The sequence below is a fragment of the Diachasma alloeum genome, unplaced genomic scaffold (assembly GCF_001412515.2).
Source record: "Diachasma alloeum isolate Michigan unplaced genomic scaffold, Dall2.0 Dall_scaffold_00308, whole genome shotgun sequence".
NCBI classification, from domain to species: Eukaryota; Metazoa; Arthropoda; class Insecta; order Hymenoptera; family Braconidae; genus Diachasma; species Diachasma alloeum.
In genome coordinates this window covers 1237897-1257267 of record NW_021680447.1, presented here as the reverse complement: position 1 = coordinate 1257267, position 19371 = coordinate 1237897, and the positions used below count along the sequence as shown (strand labels likewise).

General features: G+C 36.2%; 1 protein-coding gene across 1 annotated transcript in view; it reads right to left on the bottom strand.

The window, feature by feature from the left end:
• LOC107039855 (MAP kinase-interacting serine/threonine-protein kinase 1) overlaps positions 1 to 17165 on the bottom strand; it is a 67273-nt gene extending 50108 nt beyond the window's left edge. Inside the window, exon 1 of the mRNA XM_015259696.2 lies at positions 17078 to 17165. Coding sequence (XP_015115182.1) covers positions 17078 to 17095 — 18 coding nt within the window. The 5' untranslated portion in view covers positions 17096 to 17165. The remainder of the gene's footprint in view (positions 1 to 17077) is intronic.
• Between the last annotated feature and the right edge of the window lie 2206 nt (positions 17166 to 19371).

The window sequence follows — 19371 nt, the reverse complement described above, 5'->3', positions numbered from 1 at the left end:
ATATATATATATATATATATATATATATATATATATATATATATATATATATATATATATATATATTTCACATGTATAATATCATCGGTGAAAATAATAAATTCTGTCCTTTTATGGAGACCGATTCTTAAAAAAAATTGAAGATAATTAATTGACAATGAAAAATTCTTTATAGATTCTTTTACTCTACTTCGCTATTCACTTCAATCATTAGTCAAATTCTCTTTGATTCATTATCAATATTTATAAGGTATTCATGAGAAAATGAAATTCAATGAATTCCATTTCTTTTATTTCAACAATGAAATAAAATAACTCTAGCTGTAATAAGTCATGACAGAAATGTGACATCAAACTGTATGTTCCTTTCGCGGTTTATTGTTACTTTAATCATTGTGAAAAATAAATGAAAGAATAAAAAATGCAATGAACCACGAATTTAATTACGCGCGCGGTCCTTGTCTAGTCATGTCAAATGGAAGCTCCGATGTTTAACCACAGACGTTGAAAAATATTTCACCGAAGAAAATGACCAAAGTACTTGAATATTCAATTAGAGGAGTCATGTTCAACGCAAATGACTGATGCTAGAGAGTGGGCCAAGTTTTGAGGTATGCGATTATTGATGAGACATACGTTAGTCATGATTCGGAGCATGAGAACTTGCGACGTCGGTCGACTTTGACGACTTGGGCATATCGCTAGTGGTTATTTACTGACCTCGTCTAACAACGCAACTAGCCACGTATAGTCACGCGAATCCATTTGTTGATGTCTGCCGGAGGCGGACAATAGACAGCTACCTCTACCGACAATTTACGTTTGAAGTGTTATTGCTTTTTGACCTCAGACGAATTCCATTGAATACCTTGAATTCGCAAATACGCTGATAGAAAATTACTCCCGAAGTGTCTCGTATTTTACAGCAGAAAATGTTGAAATTTAAAAAACTATTCATTCACATTAAATTTTGATAAATTTTGTTAATAAAAAATTAATTAATTTCTGGAATATTCAGCGAAATTGCAATTTTCAAATTTGTATGAAAAAAAATTAATGAGATTGTCAAGTTTCAAGCAATTGTTATGAAATTCTTATCTATTGAAAATTTTATTGAATGGGATGTTGTAGATTGAGAATGAGTTTGAGAATTTAAACTATAATTGGAGTATTAATGATTCTATTTGTTTTTCCTAAATTTTCAAGATGAATAGGAAATTTTAGAAAAGATTTGATCTTAAATTGAAATTCATATTCACAACAGTGAAAATACCAACGCAGCTAATACTGAACTTTGATTAAAAAGTGGGAAATTAAAGAATAAATTTGCAAGATGTTTCCACATGGTTATTTCGCACGTCATTTGCGACTATCATATACCATTTATCGTTTTATATTATTTTGTTTAATGGAATCACATCTCTTTTTTAACCACTTGCGTTGGACGTGTTAAATTTCTTTCATAAATCAAAGGAAAGAATGATTCTATTCGTATTATCTTGCAACTTCGATAAAATCGTGTAAAAACTTCTTTCATGCATAATTGAATGAATTATGGAATTATTAACTAAACGTTATTATTAACTAAATGTCTTCGTGATGAAAAAAAGTCAAAAAAATTCCACTCTGCCATTTTAGAGTTCCCAAAACACCAGAGACGGTCGGTTTTTCCACTATTCTCTACGATAACACCGAAATCATGCGTATTTTTAGCATTATGACACGACAAATAGCGAGAATTCAATTGACGTAACGCTATTTTTCTATTCCTAATGAATTTGAAGGGACGATAAAAGACGCTCAAGGTCTTTGACATAAAGCTGCGAGTGTAGTTACTTGGCGTGTTGCGCGGTGATTTGTATTTCATGAAGCATTCTTCCCCGACTTCAACGTGTGAGTGTGTGATAGAAAATACTAGAAGCTGTTAGAGAGGAAGAACACCTCCGTATGAAGGAGGGGGAAATTGAAATTCATCGCGGGGTTGAGGTGGAGTTCTCTGACCAGAAAAACACATTAGTGTAGCTGAAAGATGATTGGAGTTTCGCATGACATGTTGTAGTCGATAGTGGAATTAGAATGGAAAATTTTAGATGGGTGTTTTTTTTTTTTTATTTCCGCGATAACGCGTACGGGACAAGTTCTGGGTGATTGAAAACATCTGGGAAGTTGCATCACGCGGTTGGTCTCTAAACAAACCATTGTTAAATCATGTGGCATATTTTTTACGCTTTTATGGAGCTTTCTCATTTCTCATGTATTTTTGGATTTAAAAAATGCAAGATTTTTTTACCTCATTTTTCATTGTTTTCCTCTCAAAAAAAATTACATATGTCATCATTGTAGCTTATTGTGCAGCTCAGGTATAATTTATTCATTTTACTTGAAACGATGGAAAACATTGGACGCATTTTTTTTCCAAGATAACGTTTTCTGAATGGCTTGCAGGTGATCAAAGAACTTTTTGGTAGTTGCGACACACGAATTATAGTAAAGCCCCAAACATGAATTATTGTGAAGGCATAGAGCATATTTTTCATCATTTTGTCATTTTTTGTTGATTTTTTGTTATTTTCCAAAATAAAAAATGACTCTTCTCTAAAGAGAAAATCTCCTCGAACTGAATTTTATCTTTATTCTATCCACTCGATTGTGCACTGTTAAAATTTTTATCAAGTGATAATTCTACAGAAATTTCAAAGTATTTCAGTGAAAATTCACAATTTGACAGGAAAATCTGGAAATATGAATGGCAGTGTCTATTTACACGCTCCACGGTAACTTTGACGGTGGATATACGGGACGTTTTCACGTGGATTCAAGGTAATTTCCACCCGGGACCCTCAACTTTTACTTCTCAAATTAAATCTAGACACATCGAATCAATTAATAAGTGATATGCAGAAAGTAGACTAGTAAATAATTTTCTCAAAATATCCATTCGTTGAATACGAATATAAGTCTAGATTAACGCAAATGAAAAATAAAATAAATAGTTGACAAATAGTTGACTAAACGCAAATAAAAGATGAAATAGTTTATTGTATAGTTTTTCCAACAATGTCTATGATAAACCCCCCCTATTCATTATATAAACCATATTATACAGAGCCGACTCTATCTCCATTACAAACCGAAGTGCAATTCGGAGTGTAAAAAAGGCCCGACTAAAATCTCATGAAAAAAATCCCACGCAAAGTATCAATCATAATTTAATTCTCACAGATATCCGAGCACTCCGAATAAATCTCCATATTCCGAATAAATTCGTCGAGTAAAAACAGAGGAAGCATCGAGTATGCCTAATCCCCAATTTCAATTACCGATGACGCATTGTATCACCTGAAGTGAGGATTGCCACACATTCAGAGGTAGTAATACCAATTTTATGTAACACCGTTAAGCCTGACGAGTACAATGCTCTTATTCACCTAAATCGGTGCTTGCGTGTAAGCTATGACGTGGCTGTGATCGATTTTCATTATTAGATTAATCGATACGACTTTTCTGATGCATAAGTCAAGCCACCTTGACCGGCATGTAACAGGGGATGTTTTCTTATCTAACTTGTTTGCAGTGTCAATTACATCATTTGAACTAGATTTGGAATCTACACATTTGAATCCCAGATTAGCGATGTTTGCCTGAAAGTCCGCCCGAGACTCTGTGTCTGGATTTTTTGTTTGTTGTGATCTCCCACCGCAAGTCCTTCACAAATAAGATAAATGGAGGTATGATGAACTCATGTGATAAAGTTAAAATGGCATATCTCAACGATGCTTGTAACTAATACTTTAATGCCTTGAAAGATTACAATGTGAGGAGATTGTGGGATGATGGATGAATTGCTGATACGAGGGAATAAGTCTTGATGGATGAATAATGGGAGGATGCAGGATTCCTGTTCCATGCACTGTAAAAAGTGGCGTCTTCAAGACGTCTTAATTTAAGACATTAAATACACAAACGTGTCTCATCGAACGACTTCGTGATGACTGAAATTTCAAATGTCTTAAAATGAGACGTTTCTTTCGTTTAAGGGGTAACAGAAGGCCACTGTTTCCTCGACATTTTAAAATAAATTTCCGGCTGAAAGTTATTTTTTTATTTTTTTTTTTTTATGCTTATTTTATATCGCTTCGAGTCTGATGAGACTATATGGCGATTGATCAAGACTTTAAAAATGGTTAGATCTCACCATTCTACCCGGCCAGGAATCGAACCTGGAACCTATCCGTTGTGAGGCATCTGAAAGTTATTAATATTTTTTGAACCCAAAGCACATTGATCTTCATTATCGCTTCCTGGAGATTAATGTGCTTAGATTTATAAAAATATCGATACATTTCAGTAAGAAATTTGTTCAAAAAATTGGAAAATCAGCGGCATTCTGTTATCCCTTAATCTAGGGTTACCCGGCCGCGCGTCGTTTTTCTTCAATTACAATTGACTGGTTAACCGAAAAAATTGAAAAAAAATGACTTTGTCAATTGAAGTGACTAAGGAATTGTAGTTTTTAGAAGAACATATTTCTCGAAATTCCTAAAGAAGCCAAATTATTTCGAACATCAATCATTTTTTCCCATTTTAAATTTAATTGCCCATCAAGCGACGTTGCCGGAAGCTCGCTAAACGCGTCCGGGCAGTGTAGAGTGAATTCGGCAACGCTAAAGCCTAAATAACACCTCGGGGAATCCCCGCGGAGGTGACCAAAGTCGCCGTGTCGCAATTGGTGATCAGACTAGAGTTAAGGATATCCAAATATTTCAGGCAATTTTTTCTCGAAGAAATCCTCTTCAGTTTTCTATTCATTACATATTTCCCACATTCACTAAATTATGAACGAAACACTGGAAAATTCAGAACCCAATCCCAGCTCTAACCCAATTACAGCCGAGAGCGAAAATAAAAAGAAAAAGCTTCTTAATCAGCCTTCAAGGAAATCTCTCGCGTCACAAGTTCATGTTTATCAGAAGGTTGATTGAAATTGAGTAATAGCAGAGTGAAATTAAAAATTAATTATTCTCCCCGTCGTATTCAATACTGCGAACTTAACAGGCTATCGAGTTGACAGATCACTCGCGTCATGAAATTGGCATGTAAGTACTATTGACGAGCAGAAAATTTCCAACTGGTCAATATTTCAGAATGACACACGACGAGATAGGTGGCGAATAAATTTAAGAATACGAAATTGCCGGGAAAATAGACGTTATCGTCGTAAAACACGAGACAACTGCGCATGCAAATTCCAACGTTTATAGTTTTATTTTTCTCTCCACCATCAGTGACTTTTTCACAAGTTTTAATTTGAATTTTAGATATTTTTCGTTGACAAATCATAAAAAATCGAAAATCTATAGTCCATTCACCAGTCCGCCATCTCGTACTTTGATTCTGTCTCACTAGAGACTGCACCGAAAAATAGCACAAAACCTCTATTGACAATGATGACCACTAAATGCTGGCAAGGATTTATTGGAAGTTTTTGGAAGTTTCTCCTTGAATTTTACAGCCGTCATAGAGATAAGAAATAACGGTCTATTTTAGTGAGTTGTAAAATGATTCAACTATGCAAAATAAAGTTGAAGATCTCATGCTATTTACGCATTCCTCGCACTATCCTCATACTCGGCTCATGTCTGTCCACACCTTTCCCTTCCTATCAACATTGGCTACAATGTTACATACGCCAATGGACTCATTGGGTACATTGTAATGTACCATTGCATTGTAATGCACGGTATATCTGACTCGTCCCGCCAGTGTTGGCATTTTGTATTACTGCAATGGGCTTATACTCATAAACATGTAATGCTAATGAATATCACTGTTGACGAGGTGAGTTTCAAAGCTCGGGAAAGGTAGACTTTCGTCTGCACGCAACTCCGGTGTGAAGATTGAAGAGAGGAATTCATTTCGAGCTAAAGTTTATGGCAACAGGAATATTCTGACTCAATGTCTGTAAATTATCGTTTTGTGCGGTTAAAGTAATATGACTAAACTCCAGTTGAGCCGTTGGGTGTAACGAAGAAAAATAAATTCAAAAAGCGAAGAAACAAATTATTCATCGTTGATGATTTTTTCATTGATGTAAACTATGTAATCAATTGCTCTACACTGATAGAATGATTCACTTATTCCAAACGAGATCCGTTAACTATTAATTAATGATAGAGTTGAATGTGAACAGATAAATATTCGTTAATAGTTAACGAATGGTACATTTGAAAGGTGAAAGTCGAGTCAAACAAGGCTCCTCAAATATGCATTTCTTAACTATTAGCGAATGAACATTTGGTGAGACCGAATAGACCCTAGTCGACAACCAAATCCATTTTTTAACAATAACTAATCCTTTCTATCCGTGATACTATTATCTGCGTTAAATCCTAAACAATATTGTCACGAAGTCGATAGGACTTTATCGGTGATTGGCTCAATAAATTAACGATGAAAACAGTTTGTAGCTGCCAAAAACTACAGGCGCCACTTGAGAATATTTGATGGAGTAAAACAGATTTACTTGAGGGAAATTAACCAATTTGACAAAAGGAAATTTAATATCTTTCACGAAAATTAAATTTTTGTTATGATCAACAGAGATATCCCTAGGAGAATTCGAGCTTTAGTATTTATTTATATAGCTCGTAACAAACCTTTTAATAATTGTTCTTTTTATTAGGTAATAATTGCTTATTTTATCAAAATAAAGGCTTTTAGTTTTATTTCTGACTTGTTCGTTAGAAATAAAATGACTGTTTAAACAGTGAAACTCTTCGCCTAATTGCGGAGACTCCTTAATAATAATTGCAAAAGACAGAATGCGCAGACTCTCGTGGCCGAATGGGAATTTTTAGTATCTGAGATTAGAAAAAAAAAGGTAGAAATCTAGGAAAAACATGAAAATTACCATTCAATATGAAAATTATCATCCAATATGAAAATTATTAATGCTGATTTTAGAACATACAGTATTGTTATGTGTATTTATGACATGTCAGGATGAAAATCGCTGTACTGGAAGGGTAAAATTCATTGTCGTGTAAAATGCACACTGTTTAATTTTGCCTGAATTTCGGGGAATAACTAATGAAAATATCACTCACACCCAAAGAAATGGTTAATTTGAATTTAATAAACTTGATATGATCAACTAAAATGTATTTATTTACACAGCTCGTAACAAATCTTTTAATAATTGTTTTCTGAATTGGTTAATAAAGACTTTGTTAGTTGGAAATCAAATTAATGTGTAAACAGTGAAGAGAACGAGTGCATTACCAAGTAATAAATCTTCATTCGTTGATTTGATTCTAATAGAGTATTCATTTGGAAAGAATGAATTATTTATTTCATATAATTGAGAGATTTCCATTGCAACAAAATATAAATTTACAAGTTTGAAATGAATAGAAAAACAACAGATAGAGTTTTATTCCATTCAAATGCATCATTTCTCCGGGTGAAGGGGAAATCTGTTCTTCAGTAAATCAATTCAATGAACGAGCAAAATTTGAAAACATGAATGCTCACAATCATTCAATATCGAATAAAAAATATTCAAGTATGATCGACATCTCGGCGCGATATCTTTTTTACAGAGTGACCCTACTCATTTGCATCCAATAAAAACAATTAGAATCTGACCATGGGTGACGACACGCCAGTACAATTTACCCGGAAAACACAAGGTATGTGTGCTTAATGTACTGTAACCATTCCCATAAATTCCGAATAATCTTTTATGTAAAACTCTCCGCACTCGCCTGTGTTTCCCCTGTCAGTCAACACAACCAAACCGGTGTCGCAATTTCAATTAGCCTATCATTATTCAAGATTCCCCCATTTATGTTACAATGTAACATGAGCCGATAGATCATGCAGTCCGTAACTAACAATCTAATACAATCGAATTGTTAAAAAATTACATGGAGAGAGAAGTTGGATAAAAATTACCTAGAAAATAACACTGAAATAAAAAAAGCAAGCGAGGGTTCTACAGAAGGCATGTGACCGTTACTTTTTGCGTTATTAGTCCTTTTCTTTTTTTTCATTTTTACCAATTCCATTGGTAGTAAACTTCCGAATGGATTCGTATCAATTCCCTGTTCTTGCGACAGGCATTCAATCGTAACCACATGCTACAGGAAGAAATTCAACCTTTTAATGAAATAGATTTATCCAAAAGGTTAAATATCTCCGGAACTGCTCGGCCGATTGCACCCATTCAGAACACCAACCTTTGGTATTATAAGAGCTAGAATCATACCAAATTTCAACTTGTTATCTCCATTGTATCTCAAGTTAACGTACGTATAAGATTTTTCGTGAAAAAACGGAAAATGGCAATATCTCCGAACTTAATGTTAAAGGGTGTATATATTTTAATTTATCTAGATAGATACCATTGAGACGAGTGTTGTTAGAAAAGAAAAATTGAAATCGGTGCAGTAGCTTTTGACATATTGATGAAAAACGAAATTTAAACAAGTTCTTATATCTCAGAAACTACTGTACCGATTGAGCTGAAACAGTGCGCCAAAGTTGAGCTCTATCATAGCTACAGTGAGCGAAAATTTGAGATTGTTATCTACAAATTTCACCGTATTTATGTTGAATTTTCTTTAAATGAATCACCAAAAACCCAAATGGTCACATCCACACAGGCATGACCCTAAAAACATCAGTTCTCCACGTTTCACAACATTCTAGATCATTTGCAATGAAAATTAGAAAATCGAAAAACGGCCACATGCAAGGTTTCCATTCGGAAGCAAAACTCCAACAGTGTAACGCTGGCGATAAATAATCCGTGCACGATTGATTCAAGCATAAAGTCAATGAAATGGAAATCAGCAATACGAGCTTTTAATCTCAAACGAAGATCCCTCTTACACAACTAACCTTTCAAGAACATATCGAGGAAAACTCATTTATTATTCTAAAAATAGATAAACCGTAAACAGAGCTATTTGAGATAATCTTCTGAGTGTTTTCTCCTCAAGCAATGATGGAAAAAAAATTCATCAACATGACGTTAGATGAATTTATCGGCCACTCAATCTGCTGTTTTGTTGGAGGCATAACAATTCGAGTATAATAATCCCAATAAATGATCCGACAGTGCTCTTATCACTGTCCAAACCAATATGTGTACCATTGCTTTTGAAAAGCGGTATTTGTTGACAGTTGTAAAGACATGGTCTGATAACGCCAGTGTAGCCGATTTAGCGTTATGTAAGTCGTTTTGCAACGTCTTTCGCGTCTTCATTGGAAATTGTTCGAGTCCAAAATGCCCAAGAGGATAATGATTCACGGATCCGTGGCATTATGCCCTTCCAGGATCATCCAAGCAGAAGCAATGTCTCCTTTATCACCTTAATTTACGTATAATGATGGGAATATTATTGCTATTGACAATCGAGTTCACTGACATTTTTGTTTGTCTCGTGCCGGTGACATGAATGGTATGATTATGACAATGGCATCGTCCTTTCCGTGAGAAGTATAACAACAAAATATACTACAGGGGTGAATTGTGATGCGCAGACAAGAAAATCAACAAAAAATTACGAGAAAAATTCAGCTTGTTTGCACTTTTTCATGAAAAACTCATACTAGTGACTGTTCTTCAGCGAAAATTCATCGCTTGCTTCGCATTTTTCTCTCGACTTAAAATAAAAATTTTCGATAAACAACGACGAGATTTATTCGAGATTTTGACCTCAGATTTCGAAATCCTCATCGGGACAGCAATACATCAAATATAGAATTGAATACAAATCAGCAAGACTAAATTGTATATTTTTTCCTCGTTTTCAAATTAAAAACTGTCGGAGAAACTTTTACGACATTTACCTCTCCAAATTGTGAAATACAATTTTTCTCTTCGATTACGTAGATTATGCGATAATTTTCAGTTGACTTTTTTGTCCGCGCGGTCATTATCTGGAGGGAGACGAGAGTTTCCAGTCACCACACATTGGCCTTGTAACTAATATCCGGAGAAGTTGAAGTTGCGAAGAGCATGATAAATCAAAAACATTACCTCGAGTACAACCAGACCATGAGGTGTACCTTATCATCGGGGCCTTCATGTAAGCGTGCTTATCTACTGCGCATTACCTACGTTTAATCTCGTTTATGAGAGACAACAGGAGATGTTTGCCACGTGCTTTCGCTTGTTTAGATGTTTTTTCAAGAGGCATGAATATCTGGTCCTTAGCGATAAGTGCATTTCCGGGCTGTTGCGATGGGGATTTTCACTCGTGAGGAGTTGGCACCCGTGCGGAAGGCGAGGGCTGGCCAACCACGCGAGTGAAAAAAACCCCATCGCAATGGCGATAGCCGCAAAAACTTTGGAGTAAATAAAAATGGAAGTGTAATTTAATTTCAGTGAAAACTATTTCATCTGTACCGCAAGAGACGTCGGGGGAAGCGGGTCTTTATCAGATAGCAACAATGTAGGGGACATTCAATAGCGCATGGTAACACTCAATGAACCGAGGAGTATGCAACGATTAATCATTGAATGAAAAGAAGATAAAGCGAATTGAGGATTGAATAAAAACGAACACATTGACCTACAATTATTTCTATCCATCATTTCCACGAAGCTACTCGATCGTTAAAGATAATCATCGTATTGCATCAAAGGCGGGTCATTGCACTCCGTCGGCCTTGGGTCTATGTGATAGCTATATGAGTGAATATTCCCTTCCCTCGAGCATGTTTTTGTGCTATTCGGATGATTATGCGTCAACTGGAGTGAAGAAGGATAAATTTGATGGGTTGGATATATTCCGACAGGGCTTAATTACTACAGGTTACCGGCTCGCTATCAGCATCAGAGATAAGCGAAAAATAATAAAATTTGAAAATTGAAAATAAAAGTTGCGGAAAAATGACATAAAAATTCAAGGAATTGTGGAGGGAATGTATAACACTATTGTAAAATGCTTGAACATTTTGGGGCTGTTATTTCCGGCTTTTTGGGAATTTTAAATTTACGGAAAGTTAAGGACATTCAAGTACTTTGGCTATTTTTTCACCAGTGAAATAGTTCTCTACGTGAGTCCCATTTGACCCACGTTTCCGGATATTTTAACAATCTGCAAGAAAATTCGAAAGTTTACCTTCGGAGGAAGATTAATGAAATAATTTCAAAATTGCCGTTTTGGAAAATTACGAGTATTTTCTATAAATAATTTACAGAAAATTTAATTTTAGGTTTTTTAATTTTTATTGATTGTCTTACGAACAATCGATTTTCTACGTTAAAAATCATTTGTTCGGAATCTTAACAAATATATTCATATTCAGAATTTAACTAGAAATTCATGTCATAGCTAAAAAAATTATAAAGATTAACAAAAATTTAAACCGTTTCAATTACTTATTTATAAACAACGAAAATTTGCCGCGATTTTTTGGATTATTTTCCCTCAACTTTCCTCTTCGTGTAGCGAACGCACAGTGAGAGAAAAATCGACATGATATGGCAAAAATAATTTCTTGAGTGAAGAACATCGCATTGATATTCGATCAATTCATGGTAGGTTTCAGACAAGAAATCGGTGCGCTTCGGGCTAAAATAGGATGATAGTGAATTAAAAAATGATGTCTTTTTCTGGAAATTAGGTAATATTCCTGCAGAGAGTAAGTTTGAGAGAAGGAAAAGATCAGTAGCAAAGTGGTAAAACGGTATAAGTCAATTTTGACTATTGACCAATTTTCAATGAATATCTCGTCATCTAAGGGAGATGGCAAAATTTTTATTATAACCTTTTTGTAGAGTCGATTGAGGGCTACAACAAATGTGATTATGAAAATTTCGCTATCTCCCTTAAATTCGAAAACATTCCTCAAAAACTCAACTGGGAGACAAACCGACTTAAACCGTTTTACCACTTCGCTACTGAGATGTTGTTGCTTCCTTTCAAAATCATTGCGATTGAGAGCAAGTGACAGTTATATTTTAAAAATATCTGACGTGTAAATACAGTATTCATTCAATACGAAAGTCTCTGATCCAGGATTCACTGAACCGAAGCTTTTACTATTTTCAGTAATTTTCCCATCCGTTGACACGAAATGAACGACCTCTCGAGGCAAGCAAGTCCCACTTTATCGCCAAGTGTTCGCGTTAAAGTCATGAACATTTTATGGACTTCTCACACGGTCTGACTCATTATGCGGAATTCTTATCCCAGGCGTTTTATCCCTAAGATATGAGATATTTGACGCAAGAAATTAGTTCTGTAATACTATGTCGATACTTCTCTCAGTGCACCAGGGCTTTTTAATGTTTTTTACGCACCTCAATCATCTGTCCCTGTTAATGCTACCAGCCTGAAGCCATCGAATGAAGTACTCCAGATCATCATCGAGAGATTATCACTCAAGATTGTCACCCACGTCAACCCAAAACTACCTACAGACGCAACTGGCTTACGTGATGCAATGCATGCTTCAAATCTGGCCAACAGTATGGGCCTATTGACTTCGTTTATCTTTTCCGCGCCAATCAAGTCTATTTTGACGGCACACACGTAGTGTTTATCCGACAGGAAGTTCGAGAGCACTGGTTGAATGAAAAATAGAATTAAAATAGAGATTGTCACGATACTTTATTGAAATCACACGAAAGTATATGCAGATGAGTTGTAAATAGGCAAGTAAACAGTCACTTTGAGGCTAATATAAGACCGTCTCTCACTCCAAGCAAATATTTGGTGTTGCACGTGTGGCTTTTAATAGTTGGCAGAGGAGAACTCGGCATTATCGATATGCAAATGGTGCAGATGATGATGTTAAAACGTCGAGACCATGAATGTTAAATGAATGAATGCCGTTGTCTAGAAAAGGCAACATCCAATGCGCTCAACGAAAATTTCCTCATGGAAAAAAACCAATGAATGTCTGAATATCACCTATCACTGACAGCCAGTGCCTACGTGAGAATAACAATTTTGTTTTGTTGATATACTCGCGACTTCGACATAACGCCCATGACCCACATTTTGCACTGGCGTGTGCTTTTACGCGGACTTTTGCTCGCACTGTTGAAATTTTATTTTTGTGACTTTCCTGGAGCGCCCGGTTTATGTGTATCCCTCTCATTTTTTTGTCTAATGAGTGCCACGTGCCTATCACTGCGTCGTTTAATTTGTTATCACCTCGGAGGTATTGCTTTGTTGAACTTTTGGGGTGCTTCTTCCGGGGAGAGCGACATTGAAACAGGTAATTTAGTATTTCACTGATGTTTGAAGGGGATCCCAAATTCTTGACCAGCAGAGAACCGAGAATTCCAAATTAGACTGACTATTCGATTAATTGAAGCTTTAAAGATATATTTACATGGATTTTCTCTGATGTCTATTCATTTTTGTGAAATAAGGGAGGGCAGGGTAAAATGGACACTTTTGACTTTTTTTTGAAATATTCATGACGTGTTGAACTGTTCATGAAATGGAATCATTTTATTTTTCAATTGAAAGAATAATGATTCCGGTTTGTGGTGAGCTTAGACTGAGCTCAATTGATAAATCTGTTTCTGAGTTGTGAATATTTTTTAAAAAGTCCAAAAGTGTCCATTTTACCCCACTCTCCCCTAATTGATATATTTTAGTTTCCACGGAATTTTCCATCATATTTTAAAATTTCAGCGACGAAATTCCTTGAAATTTAAGGAAAACTATAGTGACGCAAATTCCCGACTGCAGAGGAAATTTCAGTCGAAAATTCGGAATAGCCACTGGGGAATTGTCTTATGTCATCAAAGAGAGATTAAAAATTGTGAATGCGGGGAATCCCAAAACTCAAATAAATATTGTGATTGGAGGCGAATAGTAAAATGAAATTTTCGTCTCCCACGATAAAGCACAAATCATCACCAACAAAAAATCATCTTCCCTCTCACTTGAGATGGAGCAATGAAAATTATGGTGATCAGTTGTGCATTTCAGACATTATACAACTGAAGAACATAACTCCTAACAAATTACTGAAAAACTCGAGTGATCGTGGAAAAAATTCCGTTTTCTTGACTCTCCATGAAGGAAAAAAATACGACAAAGACTTCAGTTTTTTCAGTAATGTTTGCCTAATTTTCTTCTCGATAATTTTGTCGATGCGTAAATGAATGATTCAATTGTTGTATATCCCAGTATTTAGCTGTTTGCACACTTACACGGAAAGAAATGCTCAGTAAAAATTACGGAACTCACAATTCGCTCACTGATTACGGAATCGACTCAGAAAATTTAAGTAACGGTATCGTAATTTTTTACAGGAAATTCAGATAAAAATTCCAGAACGCTCTGGAAAAATTCCGGAACGGTCTAGAAAAAATTCGTGACAGTTCGGAATTACGGAAAAGATACTTAATTATTATTGAATATTTTTCTCCGTGTATATTATTTAAGTATTTCAGCTAGTTCCCAGAATTTCTTGATCCTCAGTGACATCATTAATGTGGGCTTCACCCGATAATCTTTGGTTGTGGGCCCCACCCCAAAAAATGTTATAAAACCGAATGCTCTCAATAGATTGTAAAGTGCATTTCCTAAGCTATCGTGTAGCCCTTGGGCCAATTCCCACTCTCCTAAACGTACCCTTGGGTCATTCCCTCCCTCCCATTTGTTTTTTCAACACAGGACCTTTGGGCCATTCCCCTCATTCCCCAAAATCTCTGGGTCTTCTCCCAACCGTCATAAAACCTCACAAATCCCAAGACTGCAATCAAACCTGGCGACGCCACGCACCCTCAAATTTTACTTCTGGCGTCCCGAAGTTCACAATCTGCCTTTCTGATGTCAGAACCTAGAGTCCTTGCCCAAATATAATCATGCTTGCCATCTACCCCGGACTCTGATCCTCAGTGATGTTTATCAGTGAAATTTGGTGCTAGATTCCTAAAAAGAGAGATGGGTCCCTGCCTGAAAATAAGTGACGCGTTCCCGCACTGTTGAAAATTTTCCACTGAAATTTCAAAGAATTTTGTCATTGAAAATTCATAATTTCATAAAATATTAAATTTCTGTTTAAGTATTCCGGGAGAATTGTTGAAAAATCAGGAAAATTCTGAGAAATCTCTTCTCGAATTCCTGATTCCAAGAATTTTAAAGGAATTCCCTGAAAATTCAAGGTAATTCGGAAGAGGATATTCATCTTCACGGAAAATTAATGTAAATTGTGGACTCTCCGTCTTAATTTCATGAAAATTCATAATTTCATGAAAAAATCCCTGCGTACTGGAAAATTTTAGTTTAATTATTCCAAGGAAAATAATGAAAAATTCAGAGAAATCTCTCCGTGAATCCCAGATTCCTCTGAATTTTCAAGGGATTCCTTAAAAATTTCTGTAAATTCATGTAAATTGTGGAATTTCCGTCTTTCTTCATAATTTCATGAAAAAAACCGTGCGAACAGTAAATTTCAGTTTATTCCAAAGAAAATGATGAAAAATCAGCAAATTTCAGAGAAATCTCTCCATGAATCCCAGATTCCTCTGAATTTTCAAGGAATTCCTTCAAAATTGCTAGAATTCCAAGCATTTTAAAGAAATTCTCTGAAAATTCAAGGGAATTTGGCAGTGAATATTCATTTAAACGGAAAAATTCATGTAACTCGAATAAAATTGGCAGTGTCTATTCGCACGCTCTACGGTAAATTTTACCGTGGATTCACGGTCGATTCTCACTCACATCTTGTCTGACATCTCTGCTATGAACTCTGGTTTCGAACTGAACTCCCAGAGTTGAAGTAGATTTAATTTGAGAAGTAAAAGTTGAGGGTCCACAATCTCCCATATATCCACGGTAGAAATTACCTTGAATCCACGGGAAAACGTCCCGTATATCTACGGTATATCTACGGAATAGACACTGCCAATAAAATTTTCATCTTCCTGCCGCTAAAAAATGAGACTACTTGAATTTTCATCGAAACTTGACATTCCATTGACATTTAATCCTTAAATCAAATTCAAGGTGTTTTTCCGGAAAATCCACCCACGTTTTTCCAGCAATATGAAAATCAAAACTTTCTCTCTACATTCAAATCCAAGACACCAATTCCCAAAAAAAAAAAAAAAAATCAACAAGCCAAAGAATTTCAATACTCCGTATTGAATTTCTCGACTCCTTCCTTCGCCTCCATCTGTCTAATGCTTCCGATACCTAGAACACAACGTGAAAACAGGGTGGCGTCACGTGATATCACTGCGCAGTTGTTTTGGCCCAACCGAAATTCAACGTTCGCTTTAGCCACCGGCAGAGAACAAAGCGGGGGGAGAGATCGGGTCGTCAACGTTCCCTCGAATCACCGCACCCTCGTATCAAGTACTATCGTTTATTACGGAGGGTTAAAAAATGCCCAACTACACCCTCACACCGAATTTCCCGGCGGCTCTCAATTCCTCTCCCACCAATCCGTAAAAAAATCCATAAAGCAATCTACAAAACTATTTTTTTAAATAAATTAAAACCTCCCAAGGGAGAACAACTTCATCTCTCGACCCAGTCATTCAGTCCACCAAAACCCATTGAAAGAAGTATAAAATGCTTAATCACCCCACCAATTTTATCCTTCAACTTCATAAATCGTTCAATTTCCAATAGAACAATCTCCCCCGAAAAACATCCCACCGCCCTATCCCTCCGGCCCTCACCATGTCCTCCCATAAATTCCGAACAGCCCATCAACGAATAAATAAAACCCTCACGCCCAATCCTCCTCTGAACACCGCACGCCACGTGGTCCCCATCATCACCGCGATGACCCGATCCCCCGCCCCCAAAAATCCCCGTCATTGTCACCCCCCCAATCAATGTTTACATTTTCAAAACAATAACAAACACACACAACAATACCCTGCATACTGCAGTGTGCACACATGCAAACATGGCGACGACCTTGTGCGGTGGCGTCTCTAACAATTTGATGACATAAAATATCCACGTCAGGACGGCACACCTCATGATTACTCAATCGCCCAAGTGTCCGTTATTGATTGGCAAAAAGTATTTTGTCAAAATCATCTTACTTGTCACGTGGTAAATGAATAATTACGTACCCTAGCTGGACCGGCCATCTCGCAGCTACACACATCGCACGCTCGCACGCTTTGAACACCATCGACTATTCCATCTCGCGAGAGCGAGCTGAAGCTATCGGCGGTCTCTGATTGGCCGGGGGATCGAATGGCGGACATGCGGCACATTCAGTGGAGTGTAGTGCCCATTATAAACACAAGTGTGCCACGTGGACTGATGGAGTTTGGCTCGTAGTGCTATCGAGCTCAAAAAGTGACTCTGTAATAATTTTGTTGAAGAATAAAGAAAACAATTATTGAAGGAAAAAGTCCTAATTAAGGGGAGACTACTGTGAGTTTTAAAAGGCATGGGTTATTGGAGTGGGACTTTTCATACGTTGAAGATCGATTATATAGATCTGAAAACGAATAATTAGTGCAAAACAAAATTTTTTTTATTGTTCGTTTGCCCGAAAACGCTTAAAATGCCAAAAACAGTCCAGGGCCTCCAATTTTTGAGCTACGAATGATTTTGTTGTTTCAAAATTTTCGGAAAAATATGTGGAATAACAATTACGAGCTATTTTTTTAAATTCATCTCTTATATGGCTAAATTTGCTTTTTTTGCATTTTTTACGCAAATAGTGAATTTTTTTATAACAAAAAAAAGAAATCAGCTGTGTAGGAGTCGAATTCGAAAAAACTGGCTCGTAATTGTTGTTCCACACATTTTTCGGAAAATTTTGAAAAAAAAAATCTTTTGTAGCTCAAAAATTGGAGGCGCTGGACTGTTTTTAGCATTTTAAGCGTTTTCGGGCAAACGAACAATAAAAAAAATTTTTTTTGCACTAATTACTCGTTTTCAGATCTATATAATCGATCTTCAACGTATGAAAAGTCTCACTCCAATAACCCACGACTTTTAAATCCCACAGTAGTCTCCCCTTACGAGGGATGACGACTATTTTTTTTTGTATTGTCTACTTTCTCATAAAGGAAAAGTCCAGATTGAAGATGTTTAGCCAAAACCCACATTATTCACCATAATTTTGATATTGTCTCACATGCCAGGATCATATTAGAGCCACACGTTAGTAATAATCTTAAGGATGTTTAGCCAAAACCCACATTATTCACCATAATTTTGATATTGTCTCACATGCCAGGATCATATTAGAGCCACACGTTAGTAATAATCTTAAGGATGTTTAGCCAGTGTCGGTAAATTGTCTGTAAATGTGTTTTTTTCAGGGTCAAAGAAAATTCTGTAATTTTTTCGGCTGACAGCGGAACATATAAAACTACTTTTCTAACGTTAAAAAAAATTAATCGCAATAGTCTCGGCAGAAATGACTAAATTAATTTTTCTTATACACGGGCTCTTATGAAATTTATGTTCAAACTGATAATTCACCTATTAGAGGACTCTAAAAATAGAAATAAAAATAGGAGGTAATGTGTATAATCGTACTAAATCCAATGGCCAGAGAAAAATGTGGGGCACCCGGGCAAAAAGAGGAAATATTAGAATGATTCTATCCCATATAAGCGCCTGTTAGCGCGTGCATTTGATGTATGTTGTCTATTTCATTTCTAAATAATGAACATGGGTTGGTGGATTGAAATTTGTATCAAAGGGAAAGGAATTTGTTTTAAGTACTTTGCGATAAACATTCTTGATCAAGTGGCATAACGGCCAATTTCTTTCTATACTAGGGGGCTTCACCCTCTGCTCGCTTCGCTCGCCAACCCCGGGGGGGCTTTGCCCCCCCGCTCGCTTCGCTCGCTCCACCCCTTTCTGGTGTGACTGTGCGGACATGACAGCGGGGATTCATTCAAGTCTATTATGACCCCCTCTCTTTTTTGTCATTTTTTTCAATTATTTCGATTTCAACTTACGTCCTCCCATGAACATTTTTTTGTGTCAAATGTTGATTTTGCTTCGATAACGAATGTTATTACTCGAACCACTCAAAATTTCTGTTCATTTAGATTATAATTTTTCTATTTTATCTACCTTTTCGTAAACGAAAAGTCCCAATTAAGGATGTTTAGCCAAAACCCACATTATTCACCATAATTTTGATATTGTCTCCCACGCCAGGTTCACATTTGAGCAATACATTAGTAATAATCTTAATCCTTCCATCGGGGCATCCCAGTGAGAAATTAATTTCTGAAAATCACTTCTTGTAACATTACGCTTAGGGAAGAAACGTGACCGTGTGAACTTTGGTCGAGATGTTGCATGGGTTAGACACTCAAGATATTGAAAAAAAACCACAAGCCATTTACTTTAGACTACGGAGAATCTATCGCCGGTGAGAACAAGTAAG